General features: G+C 45.2%; 1 protein-coding gene and 1 long non-coding RNA gene across 3 annotated transcripts in view; one reads left to right on the forward strand and one right to left on the reverse strand.

Moving 5' to 3' along the window:
• DOCK5 (dedicator of cytokinesis 5) overlaps positions 1-7,241 on the reverse strand; it is a 227,698-nt gene extending 220,457 nt beyond the window's left edge. Inside the window, exon 1 of the mRNA XM_045456779.1 lies at positions 6,971-7,241. Coding sequence (XP_045312735.1) covers positions 6,971-7,013 — 43 coding nt within the window. The 5' untranslated portion in view covers positions 7,014-7,241. The remainder of the gene's footprint in view (positions 1-6,970) is intronic.
• A 104-nt stretch (positions 7,242-7,345) lies between these two features.
• LOC123587254 overlaps positions 7,346-17,162 on the forward strand; it is a 46,792-nt gene continuing 36,975 nt past the window's right edge. For both annotated transcript variants that reach the window (XR_006707199.1, XR_006707198.1), the window contains exons 1-2: positions 7,346-7,829; positions 10,224-10,316. This is a non-coding gene — a long non-coding RNA (uncharacterized LOC123587254). The remainder of the gene's footprint in view (positions 7,830-10,223; positions 10,317-17,162) is intronic.

Below are 17,162 nucleotides of genomic sequence, written 5' to 3' on the forward strand. Positions count from 1 at the left end.
AGCATCATACACTCTAGTTCCATGATGTTGTTACAAATGGCAATATTTCATTCTTTTGGATTGGCAAGTAATATTCCATTGTGTGTGTATACACACGCACGCACACACACGCGCACACACACACACACACACACCACATCTTTATCCATTCATCCATCGATGGACATTTGGGCTCTTTCCCTACTTTGGCTATTGTTGATAGTGCTGCTATAAACATGGGGGTGCATGTGTCCCTTTGAAACAGCACACCTGTATCCCTTGGATAAATACCTAGTAGTTCAACTGCTGGGTCATATGGTAGTTCTATTTCTAATTTTTTGAGGAACCTCAATGTTGTTTCCCAGAGTGACTGCACCAGCTTGCATTCCCATAAGGTCTTTAAATCTTAAACAGAAACACACATAAAATAAGGTATGTACTGAGCAGATGATGAAAGTGTGACCAGAGGCTCACAGGAACCTGACCTTGAATTTTCCCTAAGAGCAATGGTTCAGTATTCGCCGAGTCAGTGTTCCCGGCCGCTTTATAAAACATCAACTACCACAAATAATAAGAATCTACATCACGTCGTGGAGAAAATTTCAGCTGGGCATCAGCCTCCTCCCTCCTTGACAGTATCTTGCCAGACGCCCAATACACTGCTGTTTTATTTTTGTTGACTTTCACAGTTGCTTTTTTTCTATGGCACGTGCTGCCGGTCCTCCTTGAATGGTAGCAACGTCGGATTTTCTTTTCCAATAATTGTTTTAAGTAAAAATGAACAAAAAAAAAAAAAAAAAGGCAGCAACATACAGAAAAGCTGAAGTGGAAAACAGATGAGGCAAATGGGTGTGGATGGTATCAGACATGAAACTGCTTCACCGGGGGACCTGGGCATGCAGAGATCACGGTAACAATGACCAACTGAAGTTTGGGGAAACATATGGAGTAGATTACACGGCCATAGATGAAAAATTCATCCTCCATGAACCTCAGTTTTCTTATCGGGAAAAGGGGACAATAAAGGAGAATCACAACATTATCTCGATTGAGTGGAATAACAGGCAAAAAAGGAGAGCTGAGACTTTTTGGTCTTGGAACCCCTTTTCACTCTTAGAAGTTACTGAGAACCCCAAAGAGCTTTTGTTTATGTGGGTTACATCTATCAGTATTTACCATTATTAGAAAGTAAAACAGACATTTTGAACTTGTTTAACTAATTTAAAATAATCATAATAAACCTGATGCATGTTAGCAAAAATACCTCCTTTTTTTATGAAGACGTATTTTTTCCAAATAACAACACTTTTCTAAACAAAAACACTTAGGAGCGGCAATGCTTTGCATCTTTGTAAATAAATCTTTAAACGTCTGCCTTCACGAAAGGAGCAGGATTCTCCCACTGCCTTCAGCATTCAATCTACTGCGATATCACACGTCATGTAGTCTCTGGGAAGCTGTACTGTATCCTCGTGAGCGGGTACAGTGAAACAGGCCAATAACAGGCTCAATATTACTGTCAAAAAAGTTCTAGTCTCATGAACCTGTTGCAAATATCTCCAAGACCCCCACGTGTACCTGGAACATTCTGAAGTAAAGGGTTTAGAGCAGTCGCAAAGTAAACTCATCATAAATATTAATTCTCTAGGGCGCCCGGGTGGCTCAGTCGGTTAAGCAGCCGACTTCGGCTCAGGTCATGATCTTGCAGTCCGTGAGTTCGAGCCCCGCGTCAGGCTCTGTGCTGACATCTCGGAGCCTGGAGCCTGTTTCCGATTCTGTGTCTCCCTCTCTCTGACCCTCCCCAGTTCATGTTCTGTCTCTCCCTGTCTCAAAAATAAATAAACGTTAAAAAATAAATTAAAAAAATATTAATTTTCTATTCCTTTTATTCTTAGCCTCAATGTTAGAACACAAACACCTTAGGGCAAAGACTTCTTCAGCTGTGTATCTAGCAGCATCATACTCCTCTAGACACATGACCAACAAGTGTTACTGTTGTTGCTTATTCTGGTTGCGTAACTAATTAGCTGTGTGATCTTCAGCCAAGGATTCTTCATCTGTGTTCAGATTCAGAAATCCATGGACTTGAAAAGGGGAAAAAACGCAGCTCTATTTTCTGACACTCAGCCATCACTTTAATGATGACCGTGCACAATAAACCCCCACTGGCACCAACTGAAACCGGAGGTGTTTTCAGATCGTATCATGGTTTACGGCAGATATCTGGAAACACCATATATGCTCATCACTAATTCAAAAGTATAGTTGTTATTAGACCTGCAACTAGGTCTTGTTATTTAGTGGATTAATAATAAGCACGTATATTACAACATCACAAATTTGGAAAAATATCTTAACAGCTGTATTTCAATACAACTGAGTTTCATTTTCAATCCTTCATAGGTGACTTTATTCTAAGAAAACGATCCACTGGCTTAACCAGATGGCCTAAGGAGTTTATGCAATCAAAAGGCTGCCTGATGTTAAGCAATTCACTTTACCTCTTTAGACACCAAGTTCTTCTCTTTAAAAGGAAACCGGACATTTATTCTCTGAGACCCTCCCCTCAAGAGCAGGACGGGAACCCACAGCACACCTGAATGCATCAACAAACAGCTGCAAGAATCTGTTTTCAATTTTTACACCAGCATCTGAGAGTCTACTCCACTGAGCTAAATGCTTTTAGATTAATGGGGCCAGGCTGAACCAAACAGATGAAGAGCTAATGGTGAAAGCAAAGATTCTCCCACAGCATCTTTTATCACATTATAACGATATAGATCACAAATAAACAAACAGTAATGAGTCTGCAAAAAAAAAAAAAAAAAATCCACGATCAATACAATTTGGGACTGTTATTGATATAAATGGCTTGTTTGGAATAGATTTAAACACAAATCGGGGGCACTCAGTTGAACGTCCGACTTGGGCTCAGGTCACGATCTCACGGTCTGTGGGTCTGAGCCCCGGGCCCTGCGCCAGGCTCTGTGCTGACAGCTCAGAGCCTGGAGCCTGCTTTGGATCCCGTGGATCCCCCACTCTCACTTTTGTCTCACTCTGTCTCTCAAAAATTATAAATAAATATAAAATAAATAAATAAATAAAAGATTTAAACACAAATCTTTCCATAATCAGAAGAGTGAACCTGGGTATATATCACTAATGTTTGCCTTAAATCTAAATAAAAGTGGGGCTCCTGGGTGGCTCAGTCAAACGTCTGACTATTTGATTTGGCTCAGGTCATGATCTCACAGTTCCTGAGTTTGAGCCCTGCGTCAGGCTCCCACTGTGAGAGGCCTGCTTAGAATTCTCTCCCTCTCCCTCTCTCTCTCTCTGCCCTGCTCCCCCCCCACCCCACCCCCCCACAGGCTCTATCTCAAAACAAATACACACTTAAAAAAAAACCTAAATCTAAATAAAAGGGTTTGTACCCCCATATCGTCAAACAGAAAACATTCAAGAAAGAAAGAGGGAAAAAGATAAAGGAAAAGAAAGCAAGAAAGAAAAGAGAATTTTCTAGGGCTATGGGGAAAAGCACCCTGTTTCTAAGCACTTGGCACAGAGCACTTCGCACTGGGATACTAATGGACTAGAACTTTAAAGAAGAAGTCTACTTGTCCTCTCACTTGATGACACAGATAACACACATGGGTCATTCAGGCCCTCCTAATGCTAGAGACTGAGCCAATAGAGCTATGTTTAAGAACTAAGAAAGCCCAGACAGATTGCATTTCAGTCCCCATAGAAAAATCCAGGCTATGTCAGGAGCGGCCAACGGTGGCACCAAGATAATATAAGAGTGGAGACTGCTAACTTCACTGAGCAAAATCCGAATGAAGATCAAAGTGCTACCCTCACACAGAGTAGCTGTGAGCCAGGAAAATGCTTCAAAATGGCTATCATATGGTTTCCTTCACCCAGAAACGCAACCCGACCAGCAGACATTTGTAAGTGATGACTACCCCCAGAAAAGTCCAACAAGCCAATTTTCCTAATTATATTTAAATGAGTCTGTCTACTCTATGCTTCCTTATTTATTCAACAGCACATTTTTTCACTTGCAAAGATAAAGACAGACGGAAGGCTGTCACTTCGCACGTTTAACTGAACAAAAAAACCCTCATATTGTGGTGGATTGGCGGGGGTAGGGGAGGGGGTTGAGAAACTGCATTACATCATCACAGAAATTAGGTTAGGGCTTCATAACGTCACCTCAACACCAAGGACAAGCAGTTATGAATACATGCTCCATACCTGGTATTGGGACTCGGATACAAAGCCATAACCTTCTGATTCATTGAACCCAAGGATAAAAGGATACTTAAAATATGGTGCAATGTAATGACTGTAAGGAGAGGCCTGAAGGGTTGGGAAGGTCTGGAGGATGCCAACCCTGGAGGAGGCAGTGGCAATGGACTTGAGCCCTGAGGAAAAGTTGGATTAGGGATGGTGCACAAGTGGGAGGGCCCTCTGGACGGAAGGGAGGGGGGCATGAGGGAGGGAGCAAAGTCCCAAAGGAGAGATTCTCCGCTGTATATTGCACAAGAGCAAAGAAGGGCAGTGTCTGCAGTGGTGAGTTAATGAAAGAAGCCATGAGAGATAAGGTTGGTGGAGACAGGTTGAACCAGATTATCACAACCTTGAAAGTTGGGCTCAATTTAGACTTTACCCTGTAGGCCAAGGAAGGCTTCTAAGCAGGGAGGGAGGTGTTATGAACAACAGGGGGTTTTAGGAATAAACAATAGTGATTTATCTTCTCGGCTAATCTGCCTAACAGTGGGTCCTTTTGTCAAGCCAAGATTAATCAGAATCTATTATGTCTAGCAAAATAAGTGTGCCAAATTATATCCTGCGGTAATTTTGCTACCCCTTTTGCCCTGGAAATGCAATTCACATACTTTTCTTGACTGATGATAAATAACTGGGTAACCTGACTCCACAACAGGAAAAAAACATACATTAAAAAGAAAACATATCAGTTGCTCCTATGACTATGGCAATTAAAACATTTGGGGGGTGCTTGGGTGGCTCAGCCAGTTACATGTCCGACTCTTGGTTTCAGCTCAGGTCATGATCTCCAGGTTTCGTGGGTTCGAGCCCTGTGACGCCCCACCGTCTGTGTGGAACCTGCTTGGGATTCTCTGTCTCCCTCTCTCTCTGCCCCTCCCCCACTCTCACTATATCTGTTTCTCTCAAAATGAATAAACTTTAAAAAAAGAAAAAAAAATGTAGGGGGTGTGGTTGCATTCATTACATGAAAGTCATGATAGTTGGGGTTCCTGTTATACAAAATTAGAAGTGATAACTTTGTAAGTAAGAACTGATGATTACGCATTGCTGAATATGCTTTAATTTAGTAGTACTCTGTAACACTCAAAAAAAAAAAGACATTGATTCCATCTATTTCAATCATTTCACTCCCATAACTACTGGTTACTTAACTAACTGGCACCTGTCTGAACCTCATGACCAAATTAGGACCAGGTAGTGTCCGGCAGAAGAAACGCCCACTCATTTCTGAGTTGCCACGGGAGAGTGCAATGATTCTAAATAAAATTTAAGAGGGATAAAAGTTTTTTTGTAATAGAGGCAACTATACACACACACACACACACACACACACACAGTATATATTATTATATATGCAGGGACATACACACATAAAAGGTCACAATTAAGAACATTGTATAGCGAATGTTAGAGGGCGTGTTTGTTGTTTTTGTAACTGACTCGTGGTTACAGAGTTGCAACGCACCCAGAGGCTGCTGAGCTTATCTCGGAAAAGGACTTCACTGTCAGAAAGCACAGAAGCACAGACTAGGTTTGGGGACCACTCCCTACTAACCGAGGCGAGGGAAACACGGCGGCAGGGAAGGGACTCAGGTGTAAGATTAAATTTCAAATAGGCCAAATGAATGAAGCTGCGAGGAAGTGATAAAATCCTCAACACGCACCACTGTGTCTATTCTAGGGAATCGCCCCGCGAAGGGCAGCGTTTCCAAGAGACCTCAGCAACCTCACTGCGGGATAAACACTGCAAGGACCACGGTTTTTCATCTGGCTCAAAACCAGGCACAGCCAGTGTTTTGGGTCCAAAACGACACGACAGCAACCCCTCCGCGGGTGGTGGGGGGCTCTCCAGCACCGCCGTTTAGGAATGCCGAGTGCCTAGCCAGGACCTGTCAAAGTTTTCCTACTAAAATATCCTCATCTCCTCCCACGATGACACCCGGGGCTCGGAAGACAGTCTTCCACCCGCTCGGGGCACGCTCCGTTGAGGACGGGCGTCTGCACGATCAGCCCCCGGGGGCAGACACCCCCGATCCCTGGTCACACACTTCCTGTCTCTTCCCTCACGTCCCCCCCCCCCAACTTCGGTCTCCCATTCAGTTTCCAACTGTTACCAAGGTCCCAGTCCCTGGAGGAAAGGGGGGCAGGAGGCTTTCTAATCCCCAACTCCTCACTCTGGGGCATCAGAGAGAGCCCAGGGAGGGAGAAGGCAGAAAGCCCTGGGTCCGCGAGCGGCACCCGCGTTCTGCCGACGGCAGCGGATTAGAAACTACTCAATGAAGCCCCAAGGCTGGGGAGGAGAGACGCGAGCGCCCAGCCCGGTGCCCCAAACCGACAGCAGGCGAGCGCTCGTTTTGTTTTTTCCTTTTCCTTTTCTTTTCTTTTTTCTTTTTTTTTTTTTTTTTTCTGACGTCTCCCCCGTGCCCAGCGCTGGCGCTTTGGACTCGGGAGCCGGATTTCCAGTCCCGGAGCCCGAGTGCACTTCCAGCCACTCCGATTCCCCAGACCCGGAGCGACGTCCCCCTCGGGGAACGGCCGCCGCGGGAGCCGAGCCCCGCCCGCGCCCGCGAGGGCAGCGGGGACCCGACCCCGCTCCCGGGCAGCGCGCGTACCCACCGGCCCGGCGTCCGCCGCCCAACTTTGCGACGCGCAGGGCCGCCCCCGCGAACTCCGCGGCGGCCGGGGTGGGGCGAGCACTCACCGACCCCGTACTTCTGCCTCTTGGTCGGGATCCAGCGGGCCATGGCGGCGACCTCGCCCCGCGGCGGCGGCGGCTGCGGCGGCTACAGCTCCCGGGGCCCCGGCCGCCGCCGCGCCGTGCTCCCGCGCGCCCCGGGCTCCTCCGCCATGTTCCGGCAAACTTCGCCGACCCCGCGAGCCGTCTCCCCGCCGCGCCGCGCCGCCCCGCGCGGGATTCGCTCCGGCTCGGCCCCGGCCCGCGGTCACCTGCTGGGCCGGGCGGCCGCGCCGCCGTGCGCGCCCCTCCCGGCGCCGCCCCGGCCCCTCCCGCCGGCCGCGCCCTCCGCCCGCCCGGGGCCGCCTCCGCGCCCCGACCCGCGGGCGCCCAGCCTCTCCCGCCCGCCCCGGGGCTCCGCGCTCCCCCGGCTCCGCCTCGCGCACTTCCCGGGAGCGGCTTCCCGGGGCCCACTGGGCTCAGCGGGTTGTTTTGTTTTGTTTTGTTTTGTTTTTCCCACTCGGTGTTTGGCGCTTTTCCCCGCCTTCCTCACCCGGATTCAACCCTCGAGGCTGGATCCCGGGGGGCGTCAGGAGGGCCGGCGGCGGGTGGGCGCGGAGTGCGGGGTCGCCGCCACTGCGCGCGCCGCGCCTCGGGGGGAACTAGAATGCGTTCGGGAGCTGCCTGCCGGGCCCCGGGCACCCCCAGTGCCTGGCACTCCGCGGGCGCTCAATAAATATTTGTTGAATGAATGAGCAGTTGACTACCGCGTTCACCCCCTGGAGCTTTAACTGACACCGAGAGGACCGGAAGCCGGGCTCCAGGGCGGACGCGACCTCCCGGGGCCACCGTTGATAGCTTTCAAAGCGGGCGTGTTTGTCTCCGGGTAACTGGAGACCTGATGAGACGGAGCCGGGCTCCTCAGACGTGTCAGCTTCCAAGGGGAGCTTCGGTGGGAAAATTCTTTAGAGAGTCTTAACTTGGAAATCCTGTACCCCGCCCCCCCCCAAACACCGGGACGCCTCCCCAGCTGAAGGCATTCAGACCCTTGTGCTCAAGGGGAAAGATCGCCCCTTTTCCAAGACAGCTGCAGCCCAGAGAGCATCCTTGTGGAGGGGGGACCAGGGCACATCCGAGAGACTCTTCTCCATCGGCCGTACAGTTTTGACCAACAGCCCGACGCACGGACTGTTCAAATGCACTGCCGCAGGCTCCACTTTGAACTCACTTCCTCCTGGAGAGACCTCGGGAATGAAGGGGAGGGATCGGAGGCACCTGGGTTGGGGGGAGGGGAGGCGCTCGACTACCTTACACAGAGAAGTAAAATCTCAGAGTAAATGAGCAGCCGATTTATGCTCCCGGTCTGAGAAAATACCTATTGAAAGAAACTGTTTCGTCTTTGCAGTCTGTGAAATTTTTCTGGCCTTTCTGGAACATGAAAGAAAGATAACGTAGTGAAATAGAGTGAAACTTGATTGAAAAATTAGTGCATTTTAATTTTGGTAACGTGTGCAAAACCAGATCCGAAAGTAAAAAAAAGGGGGGGGGGTCCTGTTCTAGGTGGGTAATTCCTAGGGCTTACTGTCTTCTCCATCAACAAGTAGGCATTTATTTGCGAAGTGTAATGATAATTTAAGAATCCGTCACTTTATTTTTTCTTAATTTTTTTTAAGTTTATTTTTTTTTAATTTTTTTTTCAACGTTTATTTATTTTTGGGACAGAGAGAGACAGAGCATGAACGGGGGAGGGGCAGAGAGAGAGGGAGACACAGAATCGGAAACAGGCTCCAGGCTCTGAGCCATCAGCCCAGAGCCTGACGCCGGGCTCGAACTCACGGACCGCAAGATCGTGACCTGGCTGAAGTCGGACGCTTAACCGACTGTGCCACCCAGGCGCCCCTTAAGTTTATTTATTTTTGACAGAGACAGTGCGAGCATGAGCTGGGGAGGGGCAGAGAGAGAGGGAGACACAGAATCCAAAGCAGGCTTCAAGCTGTCCGCACACAGCCTCACGCGGGGCTGGAACCCCCTGAACTGTGAGATCCTGACCTGGGCTGAAGTCGGAGGCTTAACCGACTGAGCCCTCCCGGGCGCCCCAAGAATCTGTCACTTTAGACAACATCCAGGAGGCACTCCACCATATCCATGAAATAATTTTCCTTTCTACCAATGTTTATTAAGGGCCTGTTAGATGTCATGGGGCCCAGCAATGAATAAAGGAAAATCCCTACCCTCACAGAGCCTACAGTCTGGAAGACAGAGGAAAACAAAACAAATAAATGTGTGCCAAATGAGACTAAGCATGTAGAAAACCCAAAACTAGGAGGATAGGATGTGCTGCTGTTTTATGCTGAGTAGCCTGCAAAGGTGCAGACATTGAAGAATCAACCCAAGGGAAGTATGCAAAGGCCTAGAGGCATGTTTAGCAGGTTCCCAAAACAGCAAGGAATCCTCCTTTGTAAGAAAGGAGTAATTAGCTGTGTGGAAGGCAACTTGGTCCAAGAGGCACAGAGTGGCGGGATAGAGCAGGACCCTGAAAAGCATAGTAAGGGGCTTACATAGAACAACATTAGATGAGGTTGGAGTTTTTGAGCCAACCCTCCAATACGATCTAATTTGCTTGCCTATGGGATGAACATATTATAAAGGCACAAGGGAAGACATAGGAATATTTTAGTAGTTCAAGCACCAAATGAAAGTAGTTGGGGCCAGGATAGTAGGGGAGAGATGGAAAAGATGTTGGATTCTTAACATAAAGTTAAGAATATAGTGGGGCTCCTGGGTGGCTCAGTCGGTTAAGCGTCTGACTTTGGCTCAGGTCATGATCTCACGGTTGGTGGGTTCGAGCCCCATGTCAGGCTCTGTGCTGACAGCTCAGAGCCTGGAGGCTGCTTGGGATTCTGTGTCTCCCTCTCTCTCTGCCCCTCCCCTGCTTGCACTCTCTCTCTCTCTTTCTCAAAAATAAATAAACATAAAAAAATTTTTTTAAAAAGGTAAGAATATAGTGTGCACGGAGGAGAATTCACTGTGAGGCCTCTGGGTCCTTTCATTAGCTTGTTTTTGGAAAGCCTGCAAAGAAAAAAAATGTTTTGTGTTTTGTTTTGTTTTGTTTTCCTTAAGAGCCCCACTGTATATGCTTCAGGCCCCAGAGACCTTGGATCCTGTCCCTGGGTGTGATAGACAAGGTGGGTCAAGGATGACTCTAAGTTTGGGGGCTTGAGTAACTGGTAAATATATCGAAGTTGTTCTGTATTGAAGTTTTCTTTTGTTATTCCTTTAGGACTTAATCACCTTTAGGACTTCCTCAGTGATTCCTCCACGTGGACCCCTAGGAGCTGAAGCATTTGCATTATAGAATGGGGACTTCGCAAAGGTATTTCAGTTGTCTCTGTTCAAGGAAATTGCTTGACCAAATGTTCTCTAACTACTGGTGTACTTTGAATTTAATACACATCAGGGTGTTCCGTGCGCGTCCAGTGGAACCGGATTTCTACCAAAATGATTTCAGCTGCCTTTTCTGGAATGTTTTCAGCTGCCACCCCCTACCACTCGCACTGAAAGCTCTTTGCAGAACTTGAGGTTTGAATCTGGGCGCTGGATATTTCAAGTTTGACAATAATATTGCGTTAAGAGGGTTGGAGGCAAACGGAAAATTTTAATTACAGCCTTCAGTACGTTTATTCTTTTTCCTCTGAAGACTGAGGTCCACCCACTTTGTTATATCCAATGGTTAAATCCCAATTTGAAAGTCCATTTAAATCATAAAAGCAGAGCTATTCAACGTCTTTTATTAAAATTAGGCTTAAAATTAGAGAGTCAACTAGATGGGTAGGTGGAATAAGATCATGATTCCCAGAAATATCATTTTCTTTTTCCTCTGATGTCTTTTCAGAAGAAACATTAGGCATATTCCAGAAGCACTGATACTCAGACTGCGAAACCCACACAAACATAAACACATTTATGCACGCACAAGCACTAGCATACTCTGCTTGAAAGGTGCCTTGGAGAAAGAAATGAGGATAAATGAATTTGAATGTGGAGGCTAGTTTGACATGAACATTGTGACCATCCCTCACAATGCCTGAATAGATGGATGTGAAGACAATTGGCGAGGGCTTGCTTCCCCCATTGATTACAAGGTTTATTTCGCCAAATCTGGCTGACTTGATTGCTTCTCTGAAAAAAGCTATGGATTCTATTAAAGAGCATCTCTCTCTCTCTCTCTCTCTCTCTCTCTCTCTTTCTCTCTTTCTTTCTTTCTTTTTTTTTTTTTTTCTGGATGAGCCTACATATGAGTGAGTGTAGTTGCTAGAATTACCAAAAAAAAAAAAAAAAAAAAGGCAGAAAAATGTAATTGGCTCTAATATCACTTTGAGGTCTTCTGAGGGCTAATGCTCTGGCTTTAGGACAGGGTGGTTCTGTGTAAGTCAGGCGCAGGGTGAGGCATTGTCATTTGGGACCCATGAGCTAAACTGGACAAAGGAACTCACCCCTGCAGCCCTAGAAGCACTTTTTTTTTTTTCGTAGACCCTAGAAACTCACATTGCTATCTACTCTCAGCTGCCCAAATGATTTATCTGGTGAGCATCTTTGGGTCTGTTCTTGGCTCTGCCACGGGCCGTGGTAGGTCCACTTTCTCTGATGACTGGGAGATGATGGTCACTTCTCCAATGCTAGTCATACCCTCACCCCCATCGCCGTGAGATGGGTGCTTCGTAAGCGCTTTCACCCTCTTCGCAAACACAGCAAAAAGCTTTTAGTTTTGCTTCTGGAATGCTCTTTGCTGCAGACATCTAAATGTGCTTCAAGTTCACCTCTGAAAGAAGTTGATGACATGAGCAACTCGAAGTCATTATTAGCTTGATGACAGTTGGATCAATATTCAGTGCGAGAAGCGAGGAACACCACTTGAACTTTCAAAACTGTATTTACGTAACGTATCTTGAGAAGTTCCTCTATGTGTTGAAAATCTATCTTCAGGGGCGCCTGGGTGGCTTGGTCGGTTAAGCGTCTGACTTCGGCTCAGGTCATGATCTCATGGTCTGTGAGTTCGAGCCCCGCGTCGGGCTCTGTGCTGACAGCTCAGAGCCTGGAGCCTGTTTCAGATTCTGTGTCTCCCTCTCTCTCTGCCCCTCCCCCATTCATGCTCTGTCTCTCTCTGTCTCAAAAATAAATAAACGTTAAAAAAAAAAAAGAAAGACAATCTATCTTCATTAAACTCTGTAGAACAAGAGGTGATAAAAACTAAGAAGCAATGTGGAAAAATTATAATGTAAGCTTAAGGTACAATAGTTAAACTGTATATGCCGTAATATACTTATAACTATATAAAATTATATTTTGCATGGAAAATGACTGTAGAGGAACATTAAAAATGGAAATTTTTTAACCTTCTTCAAAAGAAAACTACTTGGTTGCTGAGATTCCTGGACCATGTAGGAAAGCAGAAAGTTAAATGCCTAAATTTGACCTTTATATGGGATAAGAGTGAAGTTTCATTCTGAATCCCCTTGGTAACTGTGACATTGTGACTATGTTGTTTAGATGACTATCATAGCAGATTTTTCTTCCTGTTGCTTCATGGTCAGTTAAGAAACAAACATTTGATCCAGAAATTTTATTTAATACCAGACAGATTCTCCATGGTCACTAGCTGTAGTGTAACAATAATAATTACTATTCATGGCCTGTGCCTGGCACTAAGCTAAATCAGCTTGTCTGATTGATATATATATGTATATGTATATGTATATGTATATGTATATGTATATGTATATGTATATACATGTATATGTATATGTATATACATATATATGTATATGTATATACATATACATATATATGTATGTATATACATATATGTGTATATATATGTGTGTGTGTGTATATATATATATATATATATATATATATATATATATGATTTTGTAGGCCATATGGTCTCTCTTGCAACCACTCAAGTCTGTAATTGTAGGAGGAAAATAGCAACAGACAATATGCAAACAAATGAGTGTGGCTGTATTCCAATGAAACTTTATTTGTAGACATGAAATTTGAATTTCATGTAATTTTCATATATCATGAAGTATTCTTTTTGATTTTTTTTTCAATCATTTAAAAATGTAGAAAACATTATTTTAAAATTTTATTTTTGAGCAATCTCTACACCCAACATGGGGCTCCAGCTTACAAACTTGAGATCAAGAGTTGCGTGCTCTGCTGACTGAGCCAGCCAGGCACCCCCAAACGTGCAGAAAACATTCTCAACTTGAAGCCCGTACAAAAACAGGTCATGTGTCGGATTTGGCCTACAATTCCTGGTCTAAACCATGACTGTCACTTTTGCAAGTGAGTGGAAAGGCTAGGGGGGCCTCTAGGAGAGGGGTCATGGTAACAAGGGAGACATCAGCGTAGGACCTTCGCAGCAGAAGTTTGCTGTGTAAGAGTTTGAGAGAAGCTCCTAGAAGAGAAGTTGTTGAAAGAGAGGGACTCCAAATAGTTAGAGGATGGGGCACTTCTAAAAATAGTATCTGTTTGAGGGAATTGTCTCCCGGCCTAACCCCTCTGAACTCTATTCTGAATAATAGAAGCTATAAATAAAAAACATATCTCAACCTCTGGAAGACAGTGGCACACAAGCAACTGTTTTGGCACCCACCAAACAAGTAGACTTCTTTTTTTTTAATGTTTATTTATTTTTGAGAGAGCGAGAGCACGCACGTGTACAAGCAAGGGAGGGGCAGAAAGAGAGGGAGACACAGAACCTGAAGCAGGCTCCAAGCCGTCAGCACAGAGCCTGACACGGGGCTTGAACTCATGAACCGTGAGATCACGACCTACGCCAAAGTCGCACCCTTAATTGACTGAGTCACCCAGGCGCCCCTGAACAAGTAGGCTTGTAAAGATGGAGGGGGGAGGCATATTTATGGCAGCATTATTTCCAACAGTCAAAATATGGAAACGACTGAGTGTCCATCCGCAGATGAATGGATAAAGAAGATGTGGCATGTACATACAATAGAACATTATTCAGCCGTGAGAAAGACAGACATTTGCTATAGCATGGGTGGACCTTGAGGGCTTTATGCTAAGTGACATAAATACTGTGTGATCTCAGCTATATGTGGAATCTAAAAAAAGCCAAACTCCTAGAGAGGATAATGGTGGTTGCCAGGATCTGGGGGGTGTGGGAAGTAAGGAGATGTTGGTCAAAGAGTACAAATTTCCAGTTCTAACACGAATAAGTTCTGAGACTCTAATACACAGTATGGTGATTATAGCTAACGATAGTGTATCAGATACTCGAAAGTTGCGAAGGGAGTGGATCTTAAATGTTCTTACCTGAACTATATAGGAAAGTAATCTGATAATCATGTGATGTGATCAAGGTGGTAGCTATGGTTGTGGGGGTGATTATTTTGTAGTATATACGTGTATCAAATCAAGATGTTGTGCACAAACTTACGCGATGTTACACGTTAATTATATCTCAGTAAAAGTGAGGAAGGAAAGAGTGGAGGGAGGCATTCTCATGGGTATCCGAGTGGAAATGGCAGTGGGAGTCCTGAGATCATGGTGCCCAAAAGGAGATATGACAACTGCTGTGAAAAAAGTTTGCATGGCCAGGTAGATACCAGTGACACCACCTGGCAAAGGTCAGAGCTGAAGTGAAAGGAATATGGGCAGATTGGTGTGAATTCTGAGATACAGACTCCAGACTTCTCCAGAAATACTTGGAGGGGGACTTGGCAGGGAAATGAAGGTGTTGAAACGGTAGAACCAGCGACAGATTGGAATTGTTTCAGTTGTGCTGAAATATGGTGATATATAAAATTGCATACATGTAAGGTGTACAATGTGATGGGTTTGATACACCAATATATTCAGAGGTAATGACCCCAGTAAGGTCCACCTCCGTTATTTCACATGATTACGATTTTCGTGTGTGTGGTAAAAACAGTTAAGATTTACGAACCTTCGGGGGGCGCCTGGGTGGCGCAGTCGGTTAAGCGTCTGACTTCAGCTCAGGTCATGATCTCACAGTCCGTGAGTTCAAGCCGCGTGTCGGGCTCTGTGCTGACAGCTCGGAGCCTGGAGCCTGTTTCGGATTCTGTGTCTCCCTCTCTCTCTGCCCCTTCCCCGCTCATGCTCTGTGTCTCTCAATCTCAAAAATGAATAAATGTTAAAAAAAAAAAAAAAGATTTACGAACCTTCGGGGCACCTGGGTGGCTCAGTCGGTTAAACGTCGGACTTCGGTTCAGGTCACGATCTCTTGGTTTGAGCCCCGCATGAGGCTCTGTGCTGACAGCTCAGCGCCTGGAAGCTGCTTTGGATTCTAGTCTCCCACTCTGTCTGTCTCTTTCCTGCTCACACTCTGTCTCTCTCTTTCAAAAAAAAAAAAAATTAAAATTAAAAAAAAAAAAGATTTACAAACTTTCAAGAACATAATATGGCATCATTAACTATAATCACCGTGCTGTGCTTATAGGTTCCTAGAACCTATCCACCTTATAACTGTAAGTTTGCACCCTTTGAACAACATCTCATTTTCCCCTCCCTCCTAGACCCTAGTGACCACCAATCTACTCTATTTCTGTAGAAATATAGTTTGTCTTTTTAAAAATACCACATATAAGTGAAATCATATAGTGTTTGTCTTTCTCTGATTCATTTCACTTAGCATGATGCTAGGTGAATGCCCTCAAGTTTCATCCACGTTCTTGCAAATGGCAGAATTTCCTTCTATTTCCATGGCTGAATGATATTCCGCTGTACATAAATACACTCCATTTGCTTTTTCCATCTATTCATTGACAGGCTTCTTCCATGTCTTGACTATTGTGAATAATACTGCAGTGAACATGGGAGTACAGATATCTCTTCAATATCCTGTTCTCCTATCCTTCGGATATGTAGATAAGCAACATTCTGAAATGCTTTCGTGTTCCTCAGCTCGTTAAAATTGAGACAGCTATTTGCTGCCTTTAATGGTCCTTGGACTCAGAATTCATGTGTTTGAATGTCAGTCTTTTTAGTCTTCGGAGAACCTACAAGTTAGCATAGAGTTGTTATCGCCACAATAAAAGTGACTCAAAGTTTTAAGGATGGTTCATTGGATAGCAAGATTTTAAATTTGGATATTCGAAAGCTATCCTTTGACTCCAGCAAATGTGTGATTGCACAGCCCATTAATGATAGCTTAACCAACCTTCAGCCTGAAAACGTAGACAATGTTTTAAAGTAACAGTCTTCAGGCTCAGCAGCTGGCTTCATCCCTAGATCATTTGGCCTTGCATTTGGATAAGACTCCTGAGCTCACATCTTTCAAGATGAGGAAGTATCTCAACATACTTTGCAACAGTCACCTGGCTCAGCTGCTTCAGGAGGACGGTGCCTGGGGGGTTTTTACTCACGTAGTTTCTTAGTCATGTTCCTGTGACCTAATGTTCTTATTTATTTAAACAAGCCTTTCCCTCCCATAAAATTCTGCCTCAGGGTTTGTTTCTCCGAACCACTCATACCACTTACCCAAAAAAGTCTTTTAGGAGGAGAAGTCAACTCACTTACATTCTTTGTGAAGGTGAACTCCATTTAGAAATGATCTGACTGTTAATGTTCGTCCTTGTTCACTGGGCTTGGCCCACACTTCAAGTGCCAGGCAAGCGCTGGCCCCGGGGAGTTGTGTTTTGATTTCTCCCGTGATTTGCCAAAAAGGCCTCTCTTGACTTCAGTCTTCCTATTTGTAAAACTGTTGTTGCAATTCATTGTCTGGGTACAAATGTTAGAATTCTTCGGAGAAGGATGTTATCCGAAGACAGCAAACTACTGTTCATGGAGAATGTGAACAACAGGAAAATTCCACCGGCCATGGATTTTACTTAATGTTCTGTAAGCTGTTTGAAGTGGAAGCATCCCAGTAAAATGAAGAGACCTGTAGTAGATCCAGCCAAGAAGAAAGGTAAAATGGAAATATGCGCAATAGGAATACAAAAGGACGTAGGACCACAGAGTTAGGAAAACCAATTTACATGAGATTATGCTGTATGGTTCTCACTTCATAAAATGTAAAAATCACAATGAAAGACGGAATTCAATGTAAATGACCAACACTGAGTCAAGAAGTAGACAGCCGGGGCGCCTGGGTGGCGCAGTCGGTTAAGCGTCCGACTTCAGCCAGGTCAAGATCTCGCGGTCCGTGGGTTCGAGCCCCGCGTCA

Source organism: Leopardus geoffroyi, chromosome B1 (assembly GCF_018350155.1).
Source record: "Leopardus geoffroyi isolate Oge1 chromosome B1, O.geoffroyi_Oge1_pat1.0, whole genome shotgun sequence".
In the NCBI taxonomy this organism is placed as follows: Eukaryota; Metazoa; Chordata; class Mammalia; order Carnivora; family Felidae; genus Leopardus; species Leopardus geoffroyi.